This window comes from Equus quagga, chromosome 10, assembly GCF_021613505.1.
Source record: "Equus quagga isolate Etosha38 chromosome 10, UCLA_HA_Equagga_1.0, whole genome shotgun sequence".
NCBI lineage: Eukaryota > Metazoa > Chordata > Mammalia > Perissodactyla > Equidae > Equus > Equus quagga.
The window spans coordinates 89,259,391-89,280,345 of record NC_060276.1 but is presented as its reverse complement, the minus strand read 5'-3'; the positions used below and the strand labels follow the sequence as shown (position 1 = coordinate 89,280,345).

Sequence of the window (20,955 nt, the reverse complement as noted above, 5' to 3'; positions counted from 1 at the left end):
CCCTCAGGAGGATGGACTAAAAAAAGCGGGTTCAGAATCCGTTGGGCAGGGAGTTTTGAGGTCAGGGTACCCAGAATGTGGGTCTGGGGGTGATACAGGCCAGGCATTGTGAGGGGTACAGACTTGGAGCAAGCACAGTCCTGGACCGTCGCGACACTATGAGAGGCAAGGCTGATGCATCCGCCTGTGGGTGAGGAGGGCGGGTGCCAGGAAGGGGCTCATTTCTTAGAGAAGGTAGCCCTTGCGCTAAGCCTGTCCGGAAGGTTGGAGTTTCAGCAGGTGAAGAAGTGGGGAAAGAAAGGAGCCTGGGGACCGGCCATCCAGGCTCGGAGTGTCTGTGAATTGTGGGCACGGTGCAGAAAGGCTGGAGCGAATCTGTGTCCTCTGAATAACGAGCCACGCCTCCAGTCTTGCTGCACCACGGAGGGGGGCCACCAGCTGTGGAGCCCCTGAGGGGCAGCCTCACCCATCAAAGCGGAAAGAGACCGCGTCCCAGGGCAGCTCTGCATTGGGCAAGAGTCCCCACCCCCTCCCAGCGCCATGCCGCCTGGGTAACGGGCGCTTCCTTACCAAATGCGGGAGGCTTGGCTCCTCCCGGCCTTCATAAGGAGTTCTGCCCCCTGGTTTGCTGCAGAGTTGACCCTGGAAAGAAGTTTTCTTTAGGAATGTAGCCGTTGGCCCGAGGTTCCCCATCTATAAATAAAGGCCTTGAATGAAGCGGTCGCCAGCCTCCTTCCCGAGCTCTGCTGCATCGGCATCGTATCAAATGAAACCGGGCCCCTTGCTTTGTTTCACTTGGTGTCAGGCTCAACGTGCCCGCGCCTCAACCCCCGCGGAATGGCCCTGTCTCCTTGTGGTGTGTGTACGTGTGAGCAAGCACAAGGAATCGGGAGCAGAGAAACAGGAGGAATCTGGTTTAGCGTCCAAGCCCCCTCTGCGGGTGCCCACAGGAGGCGGCTGACGTCTGAACTGGGAACCCGAAGGAGGAATTTTGTCTTTTCCTTTCATTAGAGGCCCCTTGCTGAGTCCCCGCTGGCTGCCCCCAAACCAGTGCAGCAGGAATTACAAAGAAAACAGTAGGGCCTTGCCCACCCCCGCCCCATGGCCACCTGCATAGGCGAAGTGTTGCCTCCCGGGCCCCCTCTACTTCACGTGCTCACTTAGCATACCCCTCCTCCTTTTTCCTGCCCCTTCTTAGCAGCCACCAGCTGCAACAGGACGGAGAGCCAGCGTGACGCCCCGGGGGTCCCTGAAAGGCTGGGGCCCGAGCTGTCTTGGTCTTTGGATAACAGGGTCCAGTCTGAAGTATCTCCTTGGGGGCGTGCCAGTCAATCGCACTTCCTGTGGCAACCCCTCCCCCTTTACTTTTTTTCCCTTGGGAGCAAGGTTTCGATTACTCGGCTGCTTGTCCCCCTGTTGGAGTCAGTGGTACTAGCTGGCCCGGTGGATGGGCCCCTTCCTCTCCCTGCTGAGAATCTCTGCTTGCTCCTTACTTTCCACTCGGCAGAAATGTCTGATTTCACAGGCAGGGAAGGTCTTGCTCAGGGGGATCCTCGGCCCAGAGCAACAGACCCACTAGCCTGGAGACGACCGAAGAAGGTTTGCTATCGACCCAGTAAGCCGCGGACAAGGGTTGGAGGTGCAGACAGGCTCCTCTCCCAGCCACGTCTTAGCCTCTGGCCTGCTGCTGGGGGAGCGGAGGCTTCACCGGGCCAAGGTTCCGAGTGAAGGCTGCAGGGACGCCTCCAACACTGATGGTCACAAGGGGAGTGCTGCCCACCACACCGTCTGGGCAGGGTGAGCCCATTCCTGGGGACAGGGACTAATGGGGAGCTTCCTCCACTCACATCTCTACCCCCTCCCCAGTATGGTTTCCTTCCCAGCAGAGGTTATGACAAGTTCAGCCATATTTTGGCTTTCAAGGCCCAAATGGAAGAAAACAAAGATTCCCCAGGACACAGTACACTCAGATGCTTAGATTCACACCCAGAGCCCTTGTTGTGAGAAGGGAACTCCAGGCTTCTGGCACCAAGAACAGCACAGCAGGACGGCAGGGACGTGGCAGGCTGCCATGGATACCTGGGAGTTGAGATCCCAGCAGAACAGAAGCCAAACCCTACAGCCAGGCCAGGTGGATCTGCTGGGGCCAGGAGAATGTGGGGGCACCTTAACTGCTGCCACCACCTTGAGCAGACCCCCTCCACCACTTCCCTAAACCAGGGCTTTACCAGGCATAGGAATCTTGTTAAAATGCAGATGCTGATTCCAGAGGTCTGGGGTGGGGATGCTGAGATGCCACATTCCTAACCAGTTCCCCCATGCTATGAGCTGCTGCTGGTCGTGGGCTACACTCTGAGCAGGGAGCCCTAACTGAGTCCTGATGGATTTGAGAAACCTCAGCCAGGTTCTGAAAATGGCCCACGGACCTGCTGCCCTCTGCAGTGGCTAGCACAGCCTCAGCCCCAAAGCAGGGACTCCGGCCTTGCTGCTGGGAAAGGACCCTCTCCACAGTCTGTTTTCAGATCATCGCCATCACCCACTCCAAAGAAGGAACGCCAGCAGCCTGCATTTCGGGAAAGCATCATTATTTTAAGCTGTCCTGTCCCTTCCTCACCTCCCCAAGTTATATAACGTGTCCTTGTTGAAAATGCTGATAATGCTATTTGGATGGCAGGAAGCCAACTTCTGGCCGCTTATTGCTTGGGGCTGGGGCTGGGGCTGGGGTCAGGGCAGGAGGTGGGTTCTGGGGAGGGTTTAAGGAGAGAAAGGGGCCAGGCAGATGGAGAGGCCAAGGCCTGGGAATAAAGCTGATTGGTGTGTCAGCAAAATCTGTCCGTGGCTCTGATGATTCGAAAGGCAGACACATTCTTTCATCTCTGTTAATCCTCATCTGATACAGGATTTTCCTGCCATTAAATCTGGAGAAAGAAAAACAAGCGCTCCAACCTGGACAAGCAACTATTCCTTCTCACCCCGGCTCACCATCCCTCTACTTCTCTGTCGGACCATTTTTAGCGTCGGTGGCTCCCTGACTTGGGAGATGGGTGGGCTAGGAGAGCCGAGGGCCACCTCAGAAGAGCAGGAGGACCCGGCAGAGCCCCGGGACGGTAAGCGACATTTGGGGACTATTCACTAATGCCCTTCCGCAGAGGTTTCTTCTCTGTCCATTTTCTTCCTGGGTTGTCAGTGATTTCATCTGAGTTGTTTTCAGAGTTTTAGCCTGATGAAGGGTTTCCAAATAGATCCAAGCTGTCAATTTGGTGGGAGCTTCTGATTGGCTGTTGTTACTGGTTTCACTTAACCCATCACCAAGGTCTTTGGGGAGAAATGAGTGTGAAGAAGGAGAAAAGGCAGGGTGTTCAGGAGGAAGTGTGGAGGAGTGGGGAGGGGCCTGAGTGTCTGGCTTCTCAAGGGACCCCTCCTGGGCGCCCAGTGACCTGTGTTCTCTCCCCTCAGGTAGGGATCCCACAGCTGGGCGGTTCTAAGCCGCCAGGCACGTGAAAGGCCGCGGGATGCTGGTCCTGCTGCTGCACGGTGAGTTCCGAGGCTGGCTCCTTTCCAGCCCCTGCCAGTGAGTGCAGGGGTTGGGAAGCCCGTAGAAGATGACAGAAGAGGCATGGAAACCACAGGGCTTCTGCAAGTGGCTTCCATGAAAGTTGTACCTGGACACCAGTTCTGATTAGGTTTCCCTGAACCTGTGATCATGGGGGAGGGGATGGAGAAGGAGAGAAAACAGCAGGTGGTGGGTTTTTTTTTCACCTAAAAACAAAACTCCTGAGCCAAATATATGAACTATTCCTCTTGGTGACTTTCTTATTCTAATTTCACTTAGGAATTCATTGGTGCCATTGCCGAAAACTACAGTGGTTTTCTAATCACATTAAGCTCATTTAGTTAAAAAAGAAAATCCCTTAGCGAAGCCCATCTTCCTAAAGGAAGAAAAAAAAAAAAAAAGAAAACTATCATGTGGGAATTGTGTGATTATGGGTGTTTAAAAATTTTGTCTCAAGTTTTTTGTCCTATTGTTAAATGGGTTTTGATATAACAAGAAGACATCACAGAATTTTTCCCACACCTCCACAGCTCCAGCGGCTCAAATCTGAGATAGCCCAAGGAAAATTTCCTTGTTAAGTTCTTCAGGAAATTATTCTACACAAAGAGTCTGTTTTTCTGACCCTCAGGTGAATGTAATTATTTGAAGTTATAACTACCCAGGTAATAAACCTCTATGTCGTGCTGGTCTATAGCACTCTACGTAGTGCCGGTCAAGAACATTTTACCAGATAATTCTAAAACGGTAGTAATAGAATTTTCTTACTCTTTCTTCCACCTTTTCAAACAGTAGAGCTTGCTCTATTCAGTGAATCAACAGGTACACACTGTACCTTCAATACACTCAAGGGACATCCTGCGGGTTATAATTGCATAGGCTTTGTCCTTGAGAAAGTTACATTCTTTTATGAGAGACCCAATAAATAAATGAGAAAAAAAATTGGAACAAGGCGCAGGGAACACTCTGATAAATAGGACATGACTTCCTACCTCGAGGAGCCTCCAAAGGACAGAGGTTGACATTTATATAATTACAAACAGCCAGCTCCATGCCGTTTCTCCTACCTGGAAAGGATATGACATTTGATTGACTCATTGGGACAGAATGTTTGCTTCTAAGAGCCAATAGTAATTTAAATGTGCCCCCAAAGCCCTCCTGTTCCCCACAGAATGCAGACAGTATTCATAGTCTGCGCACTGCAAAACAGACACCATCCCTGCTGCAGAAACCCGAAAGACATCCAGACTTCTTGTGACAAGTTGGAGAGCTTAGCGGTGACATCATTTGCTAACAATAGATGCACTTAAAATTAATGACCGTCTCCACATCCCCTGGCGCTTTAATTTAAAACACACTCAGTAGCACAGGCAATATTACTCTGACTACAAGTCATAGGGATTATAGACGACATGTTCCCGAGAAGCAGGCAGGGCCAGGGCTCTGCCTCCTGAGCTAGAAAAAAATGACTAAATGAGCCTGACAAAACAAGGCCACGGTGGGATCAGAAGTGGCGCACAGCAGGGTGAATCTGGGGCAAGACCAGAACAGAAATTCTCCTCCAGACACAAGGGTCTCCGGAAGTGCCTCTCCTCTCGCCCCTACCCCCATGCCAACCCCTTCAGGGTCTTCCTGCTGTCCACAGCATCATATCCCAATTCCTCAACTTACTTTACAGGCTCCTTCACCATCAGCTTGTGTTAAACCATGAGTCCAGGTTTAAAGAGGGCCAGGGTGTGTAGGGGACGAGGAACTATTCCTGTACCCTCTAGGTCCTTCTGGCTGGCTTAAGAATTAAATTGACATGAGACAGAGTAACAGGAGAAAGTCAAACAAAGTTTAATAACATGTATACATGGGAGAAACCCAGGAAAACTGAGTAACTCGCCCGAATGGCCAAAGCCACCACCTTAAATACCATCTTCAGCTAAAGACAGCTAAAGATGTTGGGGGCAGTGGTTTGGGACTTCAAAGAGGAGGAAGGCAATTCACATGGAGATGGAAAAGCAAATGTTTGGTAAACAAATGTTTGCTGGGCCACCTACAGACAGTGTGACCAGAGAGAGAACTTTGATAAAATGGGCTTAGCAAGGATCTTTCCAGTCTACCGTACCCAGAGTTATCCATGGTGATGGCCTGTCCTAGGACATGCCTTTTATCTTAAGTTCTTTTAGGCAGTCAGGGGGAAGGTCAAAGTTTCTTTCAGAGTCTTTTGTCCATAAAAATAATCAAGCCATGGGGCCTGCCGGGTGGTGTAGCAGTTAAGTTCCTGCACTTGGCGAACCCGGGGTTCACAGGTTCAGATCCTGGGCGAGGACCTACACACCGCTTATCAAGCCGTGCTGTGGCAGGTGTCTCACATATAAAATAGAGGAAGATTGGCGTGGATGTTAGCTTAGGGCCAATCTTCCTCAAAATAATAATAATAATCAAGCCAAAGAGACACATTTTGCCATGGCAAATTCTGATCCCCCACAGTTTGCATCTTATTCACCTCACTGTCTCTAGAGTATAAGGCATAGTAGGTGCTTAATAAGGGTTTGTTTGTTGAATGGGTGAACTCGTCCAGATTAGAACTGTTACAATATCTGATAAAGGTCTCGCATCCAAAAGATATATCTATATATACATATATATTTATACAAAACTCTTCAAACTCAATACTGTAATAAGAAGACAACTGAATTTAAAAACTGGGCAAAAAATTTGAATAGCTATTTCATCAAAGAAGATACACAAATGGCTAAGAAGCACATGAAAAGATGCTCAACATCATTAGTCATTAGGGAAATGCAAACCAAAACCACAATGAGATGTTACTTCACACCCACCAGGATTGCTAGAATCAAATCAATCAGCAGCAAGTGTCAGCAAGGATGTGGAGAACTGAAACTCTCATGCACTGCTGGCGGGATTGCAAAAGGGCGTGGCCACGTGGGGAACTGTTTGGCAGTTTCTTCTATAGTTCAGCAGATACTTACCATACGACCCAGCAATCCCACTCCTGGAGAAATGAGAAATTAAAACACACATCCACAAAAAGACTTGCACACAGGTCCTTACATCAGCTTTAGTCACAATAAGTGAAAACTGGAAGCAACGCAAATGTCCATCACCGGGTGACTGAATACACAAGTGAGGTACATCCATACAGTGGAATACTGCTCAGCAATGTACGCGAATGATCACTGGTACACGGAACAGCATAGATGAATCTCACAAACACGATGTTGACTGAAGGAACCATTTTATCCCATTTATATGAAGTTCTAGAAGAGGCAAAACTAAACAGTAGTTCAGAAAGCAGATCAGTGGGGGTCAGCCCGGTGGCTGAGTGGTTAAGTTCTTGTGCTCTGCTTCAGTGGCCTGGGGTTTCTCTGGTTCAGACCCCAGGTGCGGACATGGCACTGCTTGTCAGACCATGCTGAGGTGGCGTCCCACATAGCACAACCAGAAGGACCTACAACTAGAATATACAACTATGTACTGGGGGGCTCTGGGGAGAAGAAGAAAAAGAAAAAAGAGAGGATTGGCAACAGATGTTAGCTCAGGTGCCAATCTTAAAAAAAAAAAAACAAAACGCAGATCAGTGGTTGCCTGGAGCCAAGGATGGCGAGGGGACTGCTGTCAAAGGTGCCTGAGGAAAATTTCTGGGTAGTAGAAATGTTCTAAATCGTGATGGAGTGGTGGTTACATGGGTATATATGTATGCTATACTGACTGAACTGTACACTTAAAATGGGTACATTTTATTGTAAGTAAATTATACCTCAACCAACTTGAGTTAGGAGAAAAGAGCAAGGCTGTAGGGAGACAGCAGCTGCGCTCCAAGGAGAACAAACCCCTCGTTATTGAGGGTCAGGCGCTGTGGCGTGTCGGGCAGTATGTGTGTGAGATGTGTCAATGTTAGTGCATAGATAAGTAGCTCCTTCCTTTTGACTGCCGAGTGGTGTTCCCTCGTTTGTTGTACTGGTTTGTTTATCCATTCCCCTATTGTTGAGCATCTAAGTTGTTTCCAGTTTGGGGTGATTATCAATATTTAGGTCCGGAGGCCTTTCTGGGGCTTTGTGTTCTATTCCTCAGACAGGACAGCTGTCCACTTTGAAATCTACGGGGACTGCGAGGCCATCAGCAGACCACCCTCCAGGGACAGACTAATTTCTCCTTCCCCATGGCTCGAATTAGCCAGCAAAGCTGCAGTGTGAATCCATGATCCTTTCTTTCTTGTCACAAAAACTACCTATGTGGTGTGAGAAGTTCTGGGGTCACCATGAGGTCAGAGGCCATAGGATGGTCCGTCCCACTGCATTTCTGTTTCCCCCAGCCCATTTTGTTTTGGAAATTCAGCACTGGGTATTGGCCTGAGGAGCAACTGGGAGAGCGTTTGCCAGGAGTGGGAAGGGAATGATTTCTATAGCGAAAGTGGCGGAATAGATTTTGCCGAAACCAGAAAATTGACCATATTTTCCCTTGCTATTTTGGTTTCATGAGGCACAAGTTCTTTGAAAACAGTGAGAATGAAGAAACGCTTCAAATTCAGTCTGTGGTTGGAAACTCCATGAGTAACTGTTCTCCTGGCAAACCTCAAAGGGGAAAGGCACATATTCAAGAAGCTGAGGCCTCACGAAGGCGAAATTCCTCAGCTGGTCTGCATTAAGACGACATTCTGCGGTGCATCTGAGCCTGACCTGCGCTGCCTCCCTGCAGCTCGGGGGCTGGCCGCCGCACTAGACCAGAACACAAAAGCAGGGACCCAATTCTGGCAGTTGCCCAGATTCAGGGACATCTTGTAACTTTTTTTATTGAAGTAAAAGTCATATAACATAAATTAACCATTAACCATTTTAAAGTGTATAATTTGGCAGCATTTAGTATATTCACAATCTTGCATAACCATCACTCTGTCTAGTTCCAAGACATTTTCATCACCCCGAAAGGAAACCCTGTACACATGAAGCAGTGACTCCCGACTCTTCCCTCCGCTTCGCCCCAGCAACCACTGATCTACTTTCTTTCTCTATGGGCTTGCCTATTCTGGACATTTCATATAAATGGAATCGTACACTATGTGACCTTGTGCGTCTGGCTGCTTTCACCCAGCATGATGTTTCTGAGGTTCATCCACATCATAGCACGTGTCAGTACTTCCTTCTTTTTGATGGCAGAATAATATTCTACTGTGTGGATATACCATGTTTTGTTTATTTATTCATCTGTCGGTGGACATTTGTTGTTTCCATCTTTGGGCAATTGTGACTAGCGCTGCTAAGAACGTTTGTGTACAAGTATTTGTTAGAACACCTGCTTTCAGCTCCTTTGGGTCTATACCTAGGAGTGGAATTGCTGGGGCAGATGGCATCTCTATGTTACACCGTGTAACATACCACACAGATGAATCGCATTTTCATAAAGTTAGTCCACCTAGACCCTTGGTTTTTGACGTGGGCTATATATTGGAATCACCTGGTGAGCTTTCACAGCACCAATGCCTGGTTCCTCCCCCGAAGATTCTGATGTAATTGGTCTGGGGTACAGCCTGGGCATTGTGAGTTGTGAGTGGGTCAAAAGCTCCTCACTGATTTTAATGTGCAGCCCAGGTAGAGAACCATTCTAGACTCTTCCTTACAGTCTACTTGTAGTGATAACTTCAATATTCTGACACTTGGTGTCTTGCTTTCCACTCATGGTCCTTGAAGTACTGATGTCCTCATGAGATTGAATCCTGTGCAACAGTGGGTCAGGGGGCCTGCTATGAGCTTTGTCCAATGCTTTCACAGCTGTTTCAAGCATTACAACTCATCTGGGTCCTCATAATTGTCCACCTGCTACAGATGAAGAACCTGAGATGCAGAAAGGTCGTCTGAGGTTAAAAACCAAAACCAAAAGTAAAATAAGCAGTATGAGGGAGCAGGGGTGAAAGGCAGTGTCATCAAAATGTCTGAAAGAACTAGAGTGCGAGGCCACGCCCTCAGGCTGAGTGTTTGCAGACTGACTGCTCTGGAAAGCTCCACATGTGAATCCTGAAGCTACAGAGGCTGGCTGAGCAGGGGCCAGTCCTGCCGAATTTCTCATCGTCCCCTCCCTCCCTCAGACTGGAAGTGAAAGCACTGAAGCCTTTTCAGATTTCCACATGGATCCTTCCCAAAAATACTGATGTGAGAAGAGACATTGCTAAGCAACTGCCAATGAGTTTGACCTTCTCTTCTCACACTGCGATCTTTATTTTAATTTGGTAAATGTTTTTCTGGCCAAGGTATTCCCCTGGAATTCAGCTCTGCACAGCCAAGGAAATTTGTTTTTGCAATGATCACTGGTGATTCCAGAAGAGGCCACTTTTCATTTGCATTTGGAAAAATCAGGGATGGCCTAAACAGTTTTTGATTCAATTTTCCATGTTTCTTGGCAGTGAATAGCAAGGAGCTTCCTTTTGGTTGAGGGGCACTGCCTGGTCCCGAATTTGAGTCATTTTCTCTTTTAGGGTGAAGAGTTCACGAGGTTCTTCGGGGAAAGGGGTGGGGGTGGGGGCCGAAGGAGGAGATGGTACTCTAGAGATTAAGGGAAGCTGTCTTAGTCAGAACCCTCGTTGCACACCCACTCTAGGTCGTTGAAGCTGAGAAGGGGTTCATTCGGGGATGTTAGGTGTTCCGAGCCTTCCTGGTTGGAGGTCCAAGTAGTGGGGCAGCTCCAGGAAAGGCCCCATCGCCCCCACCACTGGTGGGCACACCTGGCAGCTCACGGGAATCACGCTGGGTGCTGGGTGCCAGAAATTCCACCATGGGAGCCTGAAAACCAGATGCTTCTGTTACCATCCTAGCCAGAAAATGCCTCCTGCCTGGTTCCTAGTTCTGAATCCAAGTCTCGCGGGGTGTGTCTGATGGATAAAACTAGGTCATGTGCCTGGGTCCCAAGTGCAAGGGAAGTTGAGAAAGGGAGTTTCTGGCTTCTATCTTGAGGAGGCAGAACTTGTAATGTAGGAAATTCCCTAAATGTAGCAAGAGTGCTTCAAAGGTGCTGGGTAGCCAGAAAGGGTGTCAAATGGCCACTCCTATCAGAGATGGCTTGGTTGCAAGGAACAGAAATCGACTCGTCCACGCAGATGGTTTGAGTGGGTTTCTGAAAAGGAAAGGGAAATGTCACAGAAACAGCTATGGCAGGGCCTTATGGGAACTAGAGAGCTGGTGAGCAGCTTCCCACTCTCCCTGATCTCCATCCCTGTGATTCTCACGTTGGCTCTAGTCCTCTCTCTGCACACCAGCTTCCTCACCTTGCCCTTGGCTCCTGCTGCCCCAGAACTTTGACCTGCACTGGGCTTTGGTACGAACCCCAGCCCCGATGCTATACAGGCTGGTGCTCACATGATCTTGCTGCCTGTTCCAGGTTCACAAGGAAGGAATGAATCTGATTGGCTCTGCTTAGGTCAAATGTTCACCCCCGGTCCAAATGGCTGTGGCTGAGAGGAGGCAGCAGAGACCTGTAGGCTCTGAGTGGGGTATTTTTTCTTAGAGGCAGTGGTTGGCACCAGCTGCTGTCCAACCACGGGAAATGAGACCAGAAGGGCCCCCAGAGGTCAGGAAGTGCAGGCCCTTCAGTTTACAGTTACAGAAACGGAAGCTCAGAAAGGCTGACTGTGTGGAGCGGGGGATAGTACAACACACAGAGTGGAAAGACAAAACGAAGGTTGGTGTCGATTAAACCACCTTGAACCTCAGTCTCCTCTTTTGTGAGAAGAAGAGAATAATACTTACCTTGCAGGGTTGTCGTATGAAATGAAATAATGTATGTAGCAAGCTTAGCCCTGAGCAAACACCAATTAAAAGTTGGTTGTTATAAGAGCAAAAGAAACCCATAAGATTTGATTAGTTATTTGCTGTCTTTTGGGACAGAGTCCACCTGCAGGCCTTGTTCTGTTGGCCTCCCAGAGCCACTGCCAGCGGCTCTGTTCTACAAGTGATACGCATGTCATCGTATAGAATGTACTCTTTTATGTCACTGTTTCTTTTGTTCAACACGTTTTCGTTCTTTGTATCAGTGGCTTGTTCCTTTATAGTGGGGAGTACTACTCTGCTATATGAATATATTGTAATTTATTTCTCCACTCTCTGGTTGGGTAATTTCCAGTTTTTATCTCTTATGAATAAGCCGCTATGAACCTTCTTGTACGGTCTTTAATGTGGACATTTTTTGTTTTCATTTCTCTGGGGTAAATAGCTAGGAGTGGAATTGTGGAGTCATAGGGCGGGCATATGCTTAGCTTAATAGATACTGCCACAGTTTTCCAAAGTTAGTGAACAATTTCCCACTCCCACCACCAATGGAAGAGAATCCGGTGGTTTGACATCCTCCCCAACATTTGGGGTTATCAGTCTTTTGAATTTTAGCCGTTCTAGTGGGTGTGTAGGGAAATCTCACTGTAGTTTTAATTTGTGTTTCCCTAATGGCTAATGATGTTGAACACCTTCCTAAGTGCTTAATGGCTACTTAATATATTCTTTTGTAAAGTATTCAAGTCTTTTACCCATTTTTATTTAGTTGTCTTTTCATTATTCATTTGTAGGAGTTGTTTTTATAGTCTGTATACAAGTCTGCATATATATATACTGTGAGTATTCCTTTCCTTAATGGTATCTTTTTTAAAAACAAAACAACAGCTTTATTGAGGTATAATTGACACATAACAACATATTTAAAGTGTACCCTCGTGAAACCATCAGCACAATCAAGAAAATGAACATATCCACCACCCCCGAGATTCACGGCCTTTTATATTCCCTCCCTGCCTCCCCACCCATCTCCAGGCAACCACTGATCTTTCTGTTACTAGAGACTAATCTGCAGTCTCTAGAATTTTACTTAAGTGGAATCATACAGTATGTACTCTTTTTTTGTCTGGCTTTTTTAACTCAGCAGAATCATCTTGAGATTCACCCATGTTGCATTTATCAACAGTCCATTCTTTTTTATCACTGAATAGTATTCCATTGTATGGATATATCATAGTTTTTTCTTTTTTTTTTTTGAGGAAGATTAGCCCTGAGCTAACTACTGCCAGTCCTCCTCTTTTTGCTGAGGAAGCCTGGCCCTGAGCTAACCTCGGGCCCATCTTCCTCTACTTTAAATGTGGGACACCTACCACAGCATGGCATGCCAAGCGGTGCCATGTCCGCACCCGGGATCCTGAACCGGCAAACCCCAGGCTGCCAAGAAGCGGAACATGCGAACTTAACTGCTGTGCCACCAGGCCGACCCCCCATCATAGTTTGTTTACCCCCTCAACTCTTGATGGGTGTTTGTGTTATTTCCACTCTTGGGTTATTATGAATAAAGCTGCTGTGAACATTTATGCCCAAGTCTTCTGTATGGCCATATGCTTTTATTTCCCTATGAGTAGAATGCATGGATCAAAAGGCAAGTGTATGTTTAACTGTTAAAGAAACTGCAACATTGTTTCCAATGTGGTTGTACTCTTTTACATTCTCACCAGCAGTATACAGAGTCCCAGTTGTTCCACATGCTCTCCAACACTTGGTATGGTCAGTCTTTCTAATTTTAGTCATTCCAATAGGTGGCTATTTTCATTTGCATTTCCCTAACAACTAATGATGTTGACCATCTTTTGACGTGTTTATTTGCCTTTTGTATATCTTTTTTGGTACAGTATTTCTTCACACATTTTGCCCATTTATTAATTGGGTTGTCTGTTTTCTTATTATTGAGTTTTCAGAGTTCTTTATATATTTTGGATACACGTCCTTTATGAGAGTCCTTTTTCTATGTATATATCCCACATATATATCTCATATATACAGAGAAAATATACAGATATTTTCTCCCAGTCTGTGGCCTGTCTTTTCATTCTCTTAACAGTGTCGTTGTCTCTCAAAGAGCAGAAGTTTTAAATTTTGAAGTTCAATTTATTACTTTTTCTTTTATGGTTAGTGGTTTTTTTTTTTTTTTTGGTCCTAAGAAATCTTTATCTACCACTAGGTCACAAAGATATTGTCCTATGTTATCTTCAAAAAAGCTATTTTATAGTTTTAGTTTTTACATTTAAGTCTATGGTCCATCTAAAATGAGTTTTTGTGTATAGTGTGAGGTAGGGGTTGAGGTTCTTTCTTATTTTCTTGGGATTGCAATATGCATCTTTAATTTATCTTGGTCTCCCTTGACTTAATCTTTTATTATTTATTTTTTTTATTGAGTTATTGATAGGTTACAATCTTGTGAAATTTCAATTGTACATTAACGTTTGTCAGTCATGTTGTAGGTGCACCACTTCACCCTTTGTGCCCACCCCCCACCCCACCTTTCCCCTGGTATCCACTAAACTGTTCTTGGTCCATAGTTTTAAATTCCTCATATGAGTGGAGTCATACACAGATTATCTTTCTCTCGCTGGCTTATTTCACTTAACATAATTCTCTCAAGGTCCATCCATGTTATTGCAAATGGAATGATTTTGTTCTGTTTTGCAGCTGAGTAGTATTCCATTGTATATATATACCACATCTTCTTTATCCATTCGTCTGTTGCTGGACACTTAGGTTGCTTCCACGTCTTGGCTATTGTAAACAGTGCTGCAATAAACATTGGGGTGCATAGGACTTTTGGGATTGCTGACTTCAAGCTCTTTGGATAAATACCCAGTAGTGGGATGGCTGGATCATATGGTAGTTCTATTTTTAATTTTTTGAGGAATCTCCATACTGTTTTCCATAGTGGCTGCGCCAGTTTGCATTCCCACCAGCAGTGTATGAGGGTTCCTTTTTCTCCGTAACCTCTCCAACATTTGTTGCTATTAGTTTTAGATATTTTTGTCATTCTAACGGGTGTAAGGTGATATCTTAGTGTAGTTTTGATTTGCATTTCCATGATGATCAGCAATGATGAGCATCTTTTCATGTGCCTATTGGCCATCAGTATATCTTCTTTGGAGAAATGTCTGTTCATGTCTCCAGCCCATTTTTTGATTGGGTTGTTTGATGTTTTGTTGTTGAGTTGCGAGCTTGACTTAATCTTATACTGCTTCATGTATAATGTAAGATCCTTATCAAAGAGTACAGTTCAGTTTCCTCCCTTCTCGTCCTTGTGCTGCTGTTGCCATGTTTTTCATTTACATTAGAGACTGCACGGTACATTGCTATTTCTGCTTTAAACAGTCGCTTGTCTGGTAAGCATTTAAGGTGAGAAAAGAATAGTCTGTGCTATTTAGTGACACATCTGTCACTTCCACTGCTCTTCATTCCTTCCTGTAGATTTGATTTTCATCTAGTATCATTTTCCTTCAGGCTAAAGAATGTCTTCATTTCTTGTCGTGCAGAAGATCTGCTCGAGATGAATTTCCTCAAATTTTGTTAGCCTGAAAGTATCTCTACTTTACTTCATTGCTGGAGATATTTTCATTGGATATAGAATGTGAAGTTACCAGATTTTGCTTTTCTTTCAGCACTTTTAAAAGACATAATTCTATTGTCTTATGGCCTCTATTATTTCTGATAAGAAGTCAGTCATCATGTTTCATTGTTGTTTACTCTATGTAACGTGTCTTTTTTCTTTGGGTGCTTTAAATAATTTTCTGTCTTTGCTGGTCAGCAGTTTGACTATGACGTGCCTAAGGGGTGTATGTGTGATGTTAGTTGGGGTTGGCTGAGCTTCTTGTTTTTGATCAAATTTTGGAAATTGTCTTCAATTGTTTTTCTGACATATTCTCTCTCTTCTTTCCTCTGGGACTCCAAATACATACATATTAGTCTAATTTCTTGATATTGTCCCACAGGTCATTGAAGCTCTCATCATATTTTTTCCAATATTTTTTCTCTCTGTGCTTCATTTTGGGTAATTTCTATTGACCTCTCTCCAGATTCATGAATCTTTTCCTCTGCTGTATCTAATCTGCTTTTCTTATTCAATGATTATTTAAAAATTTTCAGATGCTGTACTGTCTCAATACTAAGATTTCCATTGGGTTCATTTTTAGTTTCCATGCCTCTTCTAAAATTAAATTCCCCATGTCTTCACCCATTGTATCCATTTTTTCCCCATAAATTCCTTAACATATTTTTAATAAATCCTTGTTTGGTAATTCCAACATCTGGGCTGTCTCTGAGTCTGCTTCTGTTTTTTTCTTTTGATAAGTGTCATGTTTTTCTGCTTCTTCACATATCTAGGGTTATTTCACTGTATACCAGATATTGTAGATGGTAGCTGTGGAGACTCTAGATTTTCTTATCTTCCTTTGAAGAGTGTTGAATTTTGTTCTGGCATTCAGTTAAATTACCGGCACATCACCTTGATCCTGGGGAGGCTTGGTTTTAGGCTCTGTTAGAGGAGGCCTAGTTCAGTTTAGCTCTTGTTCTGGGAAATGGTCTTTACCCCTAAGGTGTGGCCCTCTGGAGTTATGAAAAGCTCAACATATTTCACACGCCCTTCTAACTTGCTGGGCCTTGAGCTCTTTTTTTTTTTTTTTTTGAGGTAACACTGGTTTTATAACAGTATATAGATTTCAGGTGTACATCATTATAATTTGAGTTCTGTATACACTACATCGTCTTCACTACCAAAAGTCTCTCAATCTGTCTCCCATTACTGGGAAATTGCTAAAATCTCTGTTTAGCTCTTCGGGCCTTCAATTCTTGGCTCCTTGGCATCACTCCACACACATGCACTTTAGGACTCAAAACAAGCATCCAAGGGGAGTCTGTAGGCCAGCATGGTGGCTCCTCTTTTGTGGCTCCCTCTTTACATGTTTTCCCTCCTCAATTTCTAGCCACTGTGGCAGCAATACACTCTGACCTCTAACTTGTCAGCCTAATAAACCTCTTGCTTTCTCCTCGAGCTCTACTCCCTGTGCTCAGTGTGGACTTGAAAACGCCCTGAGAGGAAAAGCCAGTTACACGTGGCTCTCACCTAGTTTGCTTTTCTTCTTTTGAAGGTTATTTCCACAGTGATTGCCTGTTTAGGTTGCTCTCCAGTGCCATCAAACAATTTTTAAAAAATATTTTTTCCAGAATTTACGCTAGCTATCAGCAGGAATGTTAGTCTGATACAAGCTGCTCTGCCATTATTGTAAGCAGAACTCACCCAAATATGGTATTTTTTCAAATTTTGTTTTGGTGCCCTGCATTTCTGAATCACTAGGCATATATACTTGGTCTTCATATTGGGTAAACCAATGCTGGCGTTCGGTTGTCTGTTCTGAGGATTTACTTCATTTAATTTAAATTTCACTAAATAATCCAGTAAATTAGTTATTCTTAATGGTTATCCAAGTTTCAGAGGCTGAAAATAGGTCTCTAATAGTGACAACATCTTGAGTGTTGTTAAAATTTAAAATAAACTTTCATCTATTTCCTGAAATAGATAATACCTTCACATGGTTCAAAATTTAAAAGGTAAAAACGATACACAATAAAAAGTTTCACTCCCACCCCTCCTGCAAGTGTTTTTTAAAAATTGGCAGCTACATTTTTGATCTCATGCGTTATACAAGCAAATTGGTTGTATCCTGTCTGTCATAATCCCATGAATTCCTTGACAAAGAGTTTTTTTTTAAAAAATAAATGACATCCTCCAGCAGAAATCATTACAAAAGAAGGCATCAATTCCATTTAATTCTGGAAACATTTACTGAGCCGTACAGTGTGCCTAGAACAATGTTAGCTATTGTGGAGGAGAAACATGAGTCATATGGTTGAAAGTACACTTCTCTTAATTAGAAAGGAGAAGAGAGTAGAATGAAGGACTATTTGTAAGGAAATCTGATGCCTTCTACTTGACCCAGTTGGAGAGTTGATAGAAAAAGGTTCCGCCTCTGTCGAGCTGACACCTGGAGTTAAGGTTATATTCTTGGCCCTGTCTCTCTCATAGGGTCTCTCTCCAGCCCAGCAGCCGCCCTGCTTACAGCCAAGCTCAGCACAAGGTCTAAGAACCTTGCTGGAAGCTTTGTGTCTAGTTTATGGTTCTTAGGGAGAAGGAAAAGCTAAGTCAAGCCTCTGCAACGTCAGGATGTTGAACTAGCTACAGTTTACAAGTAAAGCACTGCTCAAAGGGCTGCGTGTTCTCCGGCCAAGTCCGAAACGGCTGAATCCCCTTCCCAGCAGCTGACAAAACATGGAGCGTCCACAACAGCCATAATGAAAAGACTGGAAGCTGAGCAAACTTACAGAGGCGGCAGCAAGCGTATGCTACACGCTCCCCTTGTGGCCACACCTTCAGGTTCCCACAAGGTCTTAGACAAGCAAGGCGGGGTAAGGTGTACTCTGTGGGAGGGACTGAATAGCAGGCCAGGGGGGTTTGCTAGGAATTTGGGAATACGAGGAGCGGCAGACATTATATCAGTGGTCAGGTCTACATCCGGGTACCTTTGTTCCTCTGCAGGGATTTCAGATCGAGCACACTCCGCCTGCGAGCTGCTCCTAGCCAGAAAATAAAACTTGTACCTTTTCCCATCGGAACTCAAGATGGGTTTGGGGACCTCTGGCTACCACAGGGAAGCAGGCCGTGCCATCTTGCCTTGCTGCAGGTGGCAAGCCTACTGGAGGACCGTTGAAGTCTTTATCTGATCCTCCATTCAGATGCTCAGAATAAAGTTAACTTATAGGCATCATTCTTTCCCGTGATGATGTAAAAAAGTCTCTAGAGAGCAAGGGCTGGTGAACAGAAATTAACCGCACAGTGTCTACAATGATTCTTTTGAGATGTGTAAGAAGGTCATTGATAGTTTATTTAGTATGCTGTCTTTATGGCTTAATTTTAGTGACTGTTAAGGAAGAAAATTGACAGGCTTTTCTTTCATCCCCAATCTCCTGTCCCTTAATTCTCCTCCTTCATGAGGCGTAATTTACTCAATGGGGGTCTTCAGGAATTGAATTCTTATGGTGGGAGGGACTCGAGCAGCATCGATAGAAATACAATGTCAGCCACATATGTTTAGATTCTCTAAGTAGCCCCATTAAAAAAGGTAAAAAGAAACAAGTGACATTAACTTTAATATTTTAGTTAACCCAATATATATAAAACATCATTTCAACGTGTAGTCAATATGAAAAGTATTGATGAGACAATTTACCCTTTTTTTGGTACTAAGTCTTTGAGCTCTGGTGTGTATTTTACACTTACAGCACATCTCAATTCAGGCTAGCCACATTTCAAACGCTCAGTAGCTGCATGTGGCCAGTGGCTACGGTACTGAACAGGGCAGGATCAGCGCACAGGCCACAGGGATGCCCTCCAGGTCCCCCCACACATGCAGGCGGTGCACCCTCTAGGCTGCATGCTAGGACAGCGGAAGTGATGATCCAGGCAGGAGCAACGGGTTTAGAATGGGGTCAGATGCCCGGATTCCAGATGGGTTTTGCCGATGAAGAGAACTGGAAAGCAGAGGGGAGGGCGCCGTGGGTGGGAAAGCTGGGTAAGGTCTGGGAGGCAGGAAGAGGCCATCTGGAGGACGAGGCTATGCAGGACGTCTGAGAACTTGGTGGAGGGCCGCATCCTGCCACACGGACAGGTGGGATTCTACCCAGGACAACCCTTTGGCTGACAGTGGCTCCTTTTTTTTCTTTCCTGCCCCCCCCGCGCCCCCCCCCCCCCCCCCCCCCCCCCACCAGCGGTGGTCCTCGGCCTGCGCAGCGCCTGGGCGGAGGAGGCCTGCACGGGCACCTGCCCCACCGCCTGCGCCTGCAGCAGCGCCGAGCGCGGCTGCTCGGTGCGCTGCGACCGCGCGGGCCTCCTGCGGGTGCCGGCCGAGTTCCCGTGCGAGGCGGCCTCCATCGACCTGGACCGCAACGGCCTGCGCTTCCTGGGCGAGCGGGCCTTCGGCACGCTGCCGTCGCTGCGCCGCCTGTCGCTGCGCCACAACAACCTGTCCTTCATCACGCCCGGCGCCTTCAAGGGCCTGCCGCGCCTGGCCGAGCTGCGCCTGGCGCACAACGGCGACCTGCGCTACCTGCATGCGCGCACCTTCGTGGCGCTCGGCCGCCTGCGCCGCCTCGACCTGGCCGCCTGCCGCCTCTTCAGCGTGCCGGAGCGCCTCCTGGCCGAGCTGCCCGGCCTGCGCGAGCTCGCCGCCTTCGACAACCTCTTCCGCCGCGTCCCCGGCGCGCTGCGCGGCCTGGCCAACCTGACGCATGCGCACCTGGAGCGCGGCCGCATCGAGGCCGTGGCCTCCAGCTCCCTGCAGGGCCTGCGGCGCCTGCGCTCGCTCAGCCTGCAGGCCAACCGCGTGCGCGCCGTGCACGGCGGCGCCTTCCGCGACTGCGGCGCCCTGGAGCACCTGCTGCTCAACGACAACCGGCTGGCCGCGCTGCCGGCTGACGCCTTCCGCGGCCTGCGGCGCCTGCGCGTTCTCAACCTGGGCGGCAACGCGCTGGGCCAGGTGGCGCGCGCCTGGTTCGCCGACCTCGCGGAGCTCGAGCTGCTCTACTTGGACCGCAACAGCATCGCCTTCGTGGAGGAGGGCGCCTTCCAGAACCTCTCGGGCCTCCTCGCCCTGCACCTCAACGGCAACCGCCTCAGCGCGCTCGCCTGGGCCGCCTTCCAGCCCGGCTTCTTCCTGGGCCGTCTCTTTCTCTTCCGCAACCCGTGGCGCTGTGACTGCCACCTACAGTGGCTGCGCGACTGGATGGAGAGCTCCGGGCACGTGGCCGACGTGCCGTGCGCCGCCCCGGGCTCCGTGGCTGGCCTGGACCTCAGCCAGGTGGCCTTTGGGCGCTCCTCCGATGGCCTCTGTGTGGACCCCGAGGAGCTGAACCTCACCACGTCCAGCCTAGGCCCGTCCCCAGAGCCAGCGGCCACCACCGTGAGCAGGTTCAGCAGCCTCCTCTCCAAGCTGCTGGCCCCGAGGGCCCCGGGGGCCGAGGCGGCCAACGCCACTCAGGGGCCAGGCAACGCCTCGCTGGCCGGCAGCCTTCCCTCCCGCGCGCTGGGAGGCTGGGCCTGCCAGACCCGGCTTCTCCTCGGCTCCAGTCTCCTCCTCAGCGTGGCCCGGCACGCGCTGTTTGCCCTCCAGGTGGACTGACCCTGCCCCAGTGAGGTGGCCCAAACGCCTTGGCCAGCGGGGCAGAGTTAACTGGGCTCGAGGGTGTTTGTGGTCGAGGAGAGGGGAACAGGATGGGGGCAGGTGGTGAAAATTCCAGCGGAGGGTGGAAGGGACAGTCTGCCTCCAGAGGTGGCCCTAGGAAGAGAAGAACCCTGGGTAATGCCACGAGAGGGAGGGGGAGATTATGGATTTCTGCTCATGTCACAGGGACGTCAGTTGGGGAAAAGAAGCAAGAAGGAACAGGGGCCCTCTGGTGAGAAGGCTAGGCATCGGAAGCTTCTAGGACTACGGGGCTCTACCCCTCACCCCCCAAGTCTTCCAGGAAACAGGGCCTGCAGTGCCTGAATGAGAGTCCATCGGTTGGCTAAGTCCT

General features: G+C 47.6%; 1 protein-coding gene across 1 annotated transcript in view; it reads left to right on the top strand.

Moving 5' to 3' along the window:
• Positions 1–20,576, top strand: part of NYX (nyctalopin) — a 40,056-nt gene extending 19,480 nt beyond the window's left edge. Inside the window, exons 3-6 of the mRNA XM_046672881.1 lie at positions 1,199–1,305; positions 2,900–3,107; positions 14,604–14,651; positions 19,153–20,576. Coding sequence (XP_046528837.1) covers positions 1,199–1,305; positions 2,900–3,107; positions 14,604–14,651; positions 19,153–20,561 — 1,772 coding nt within the window. The 3' untranslated portion in view covers positions 20,562–20,576. The remainder of the gene's footprint in view (positions 1–1,198; positions 1,306–2,899; positions 3,108–14,603; positions 14,652–19,152) is intronic.
• Positions 20,577–20,955: the final 379 nt, after the last annotated feature.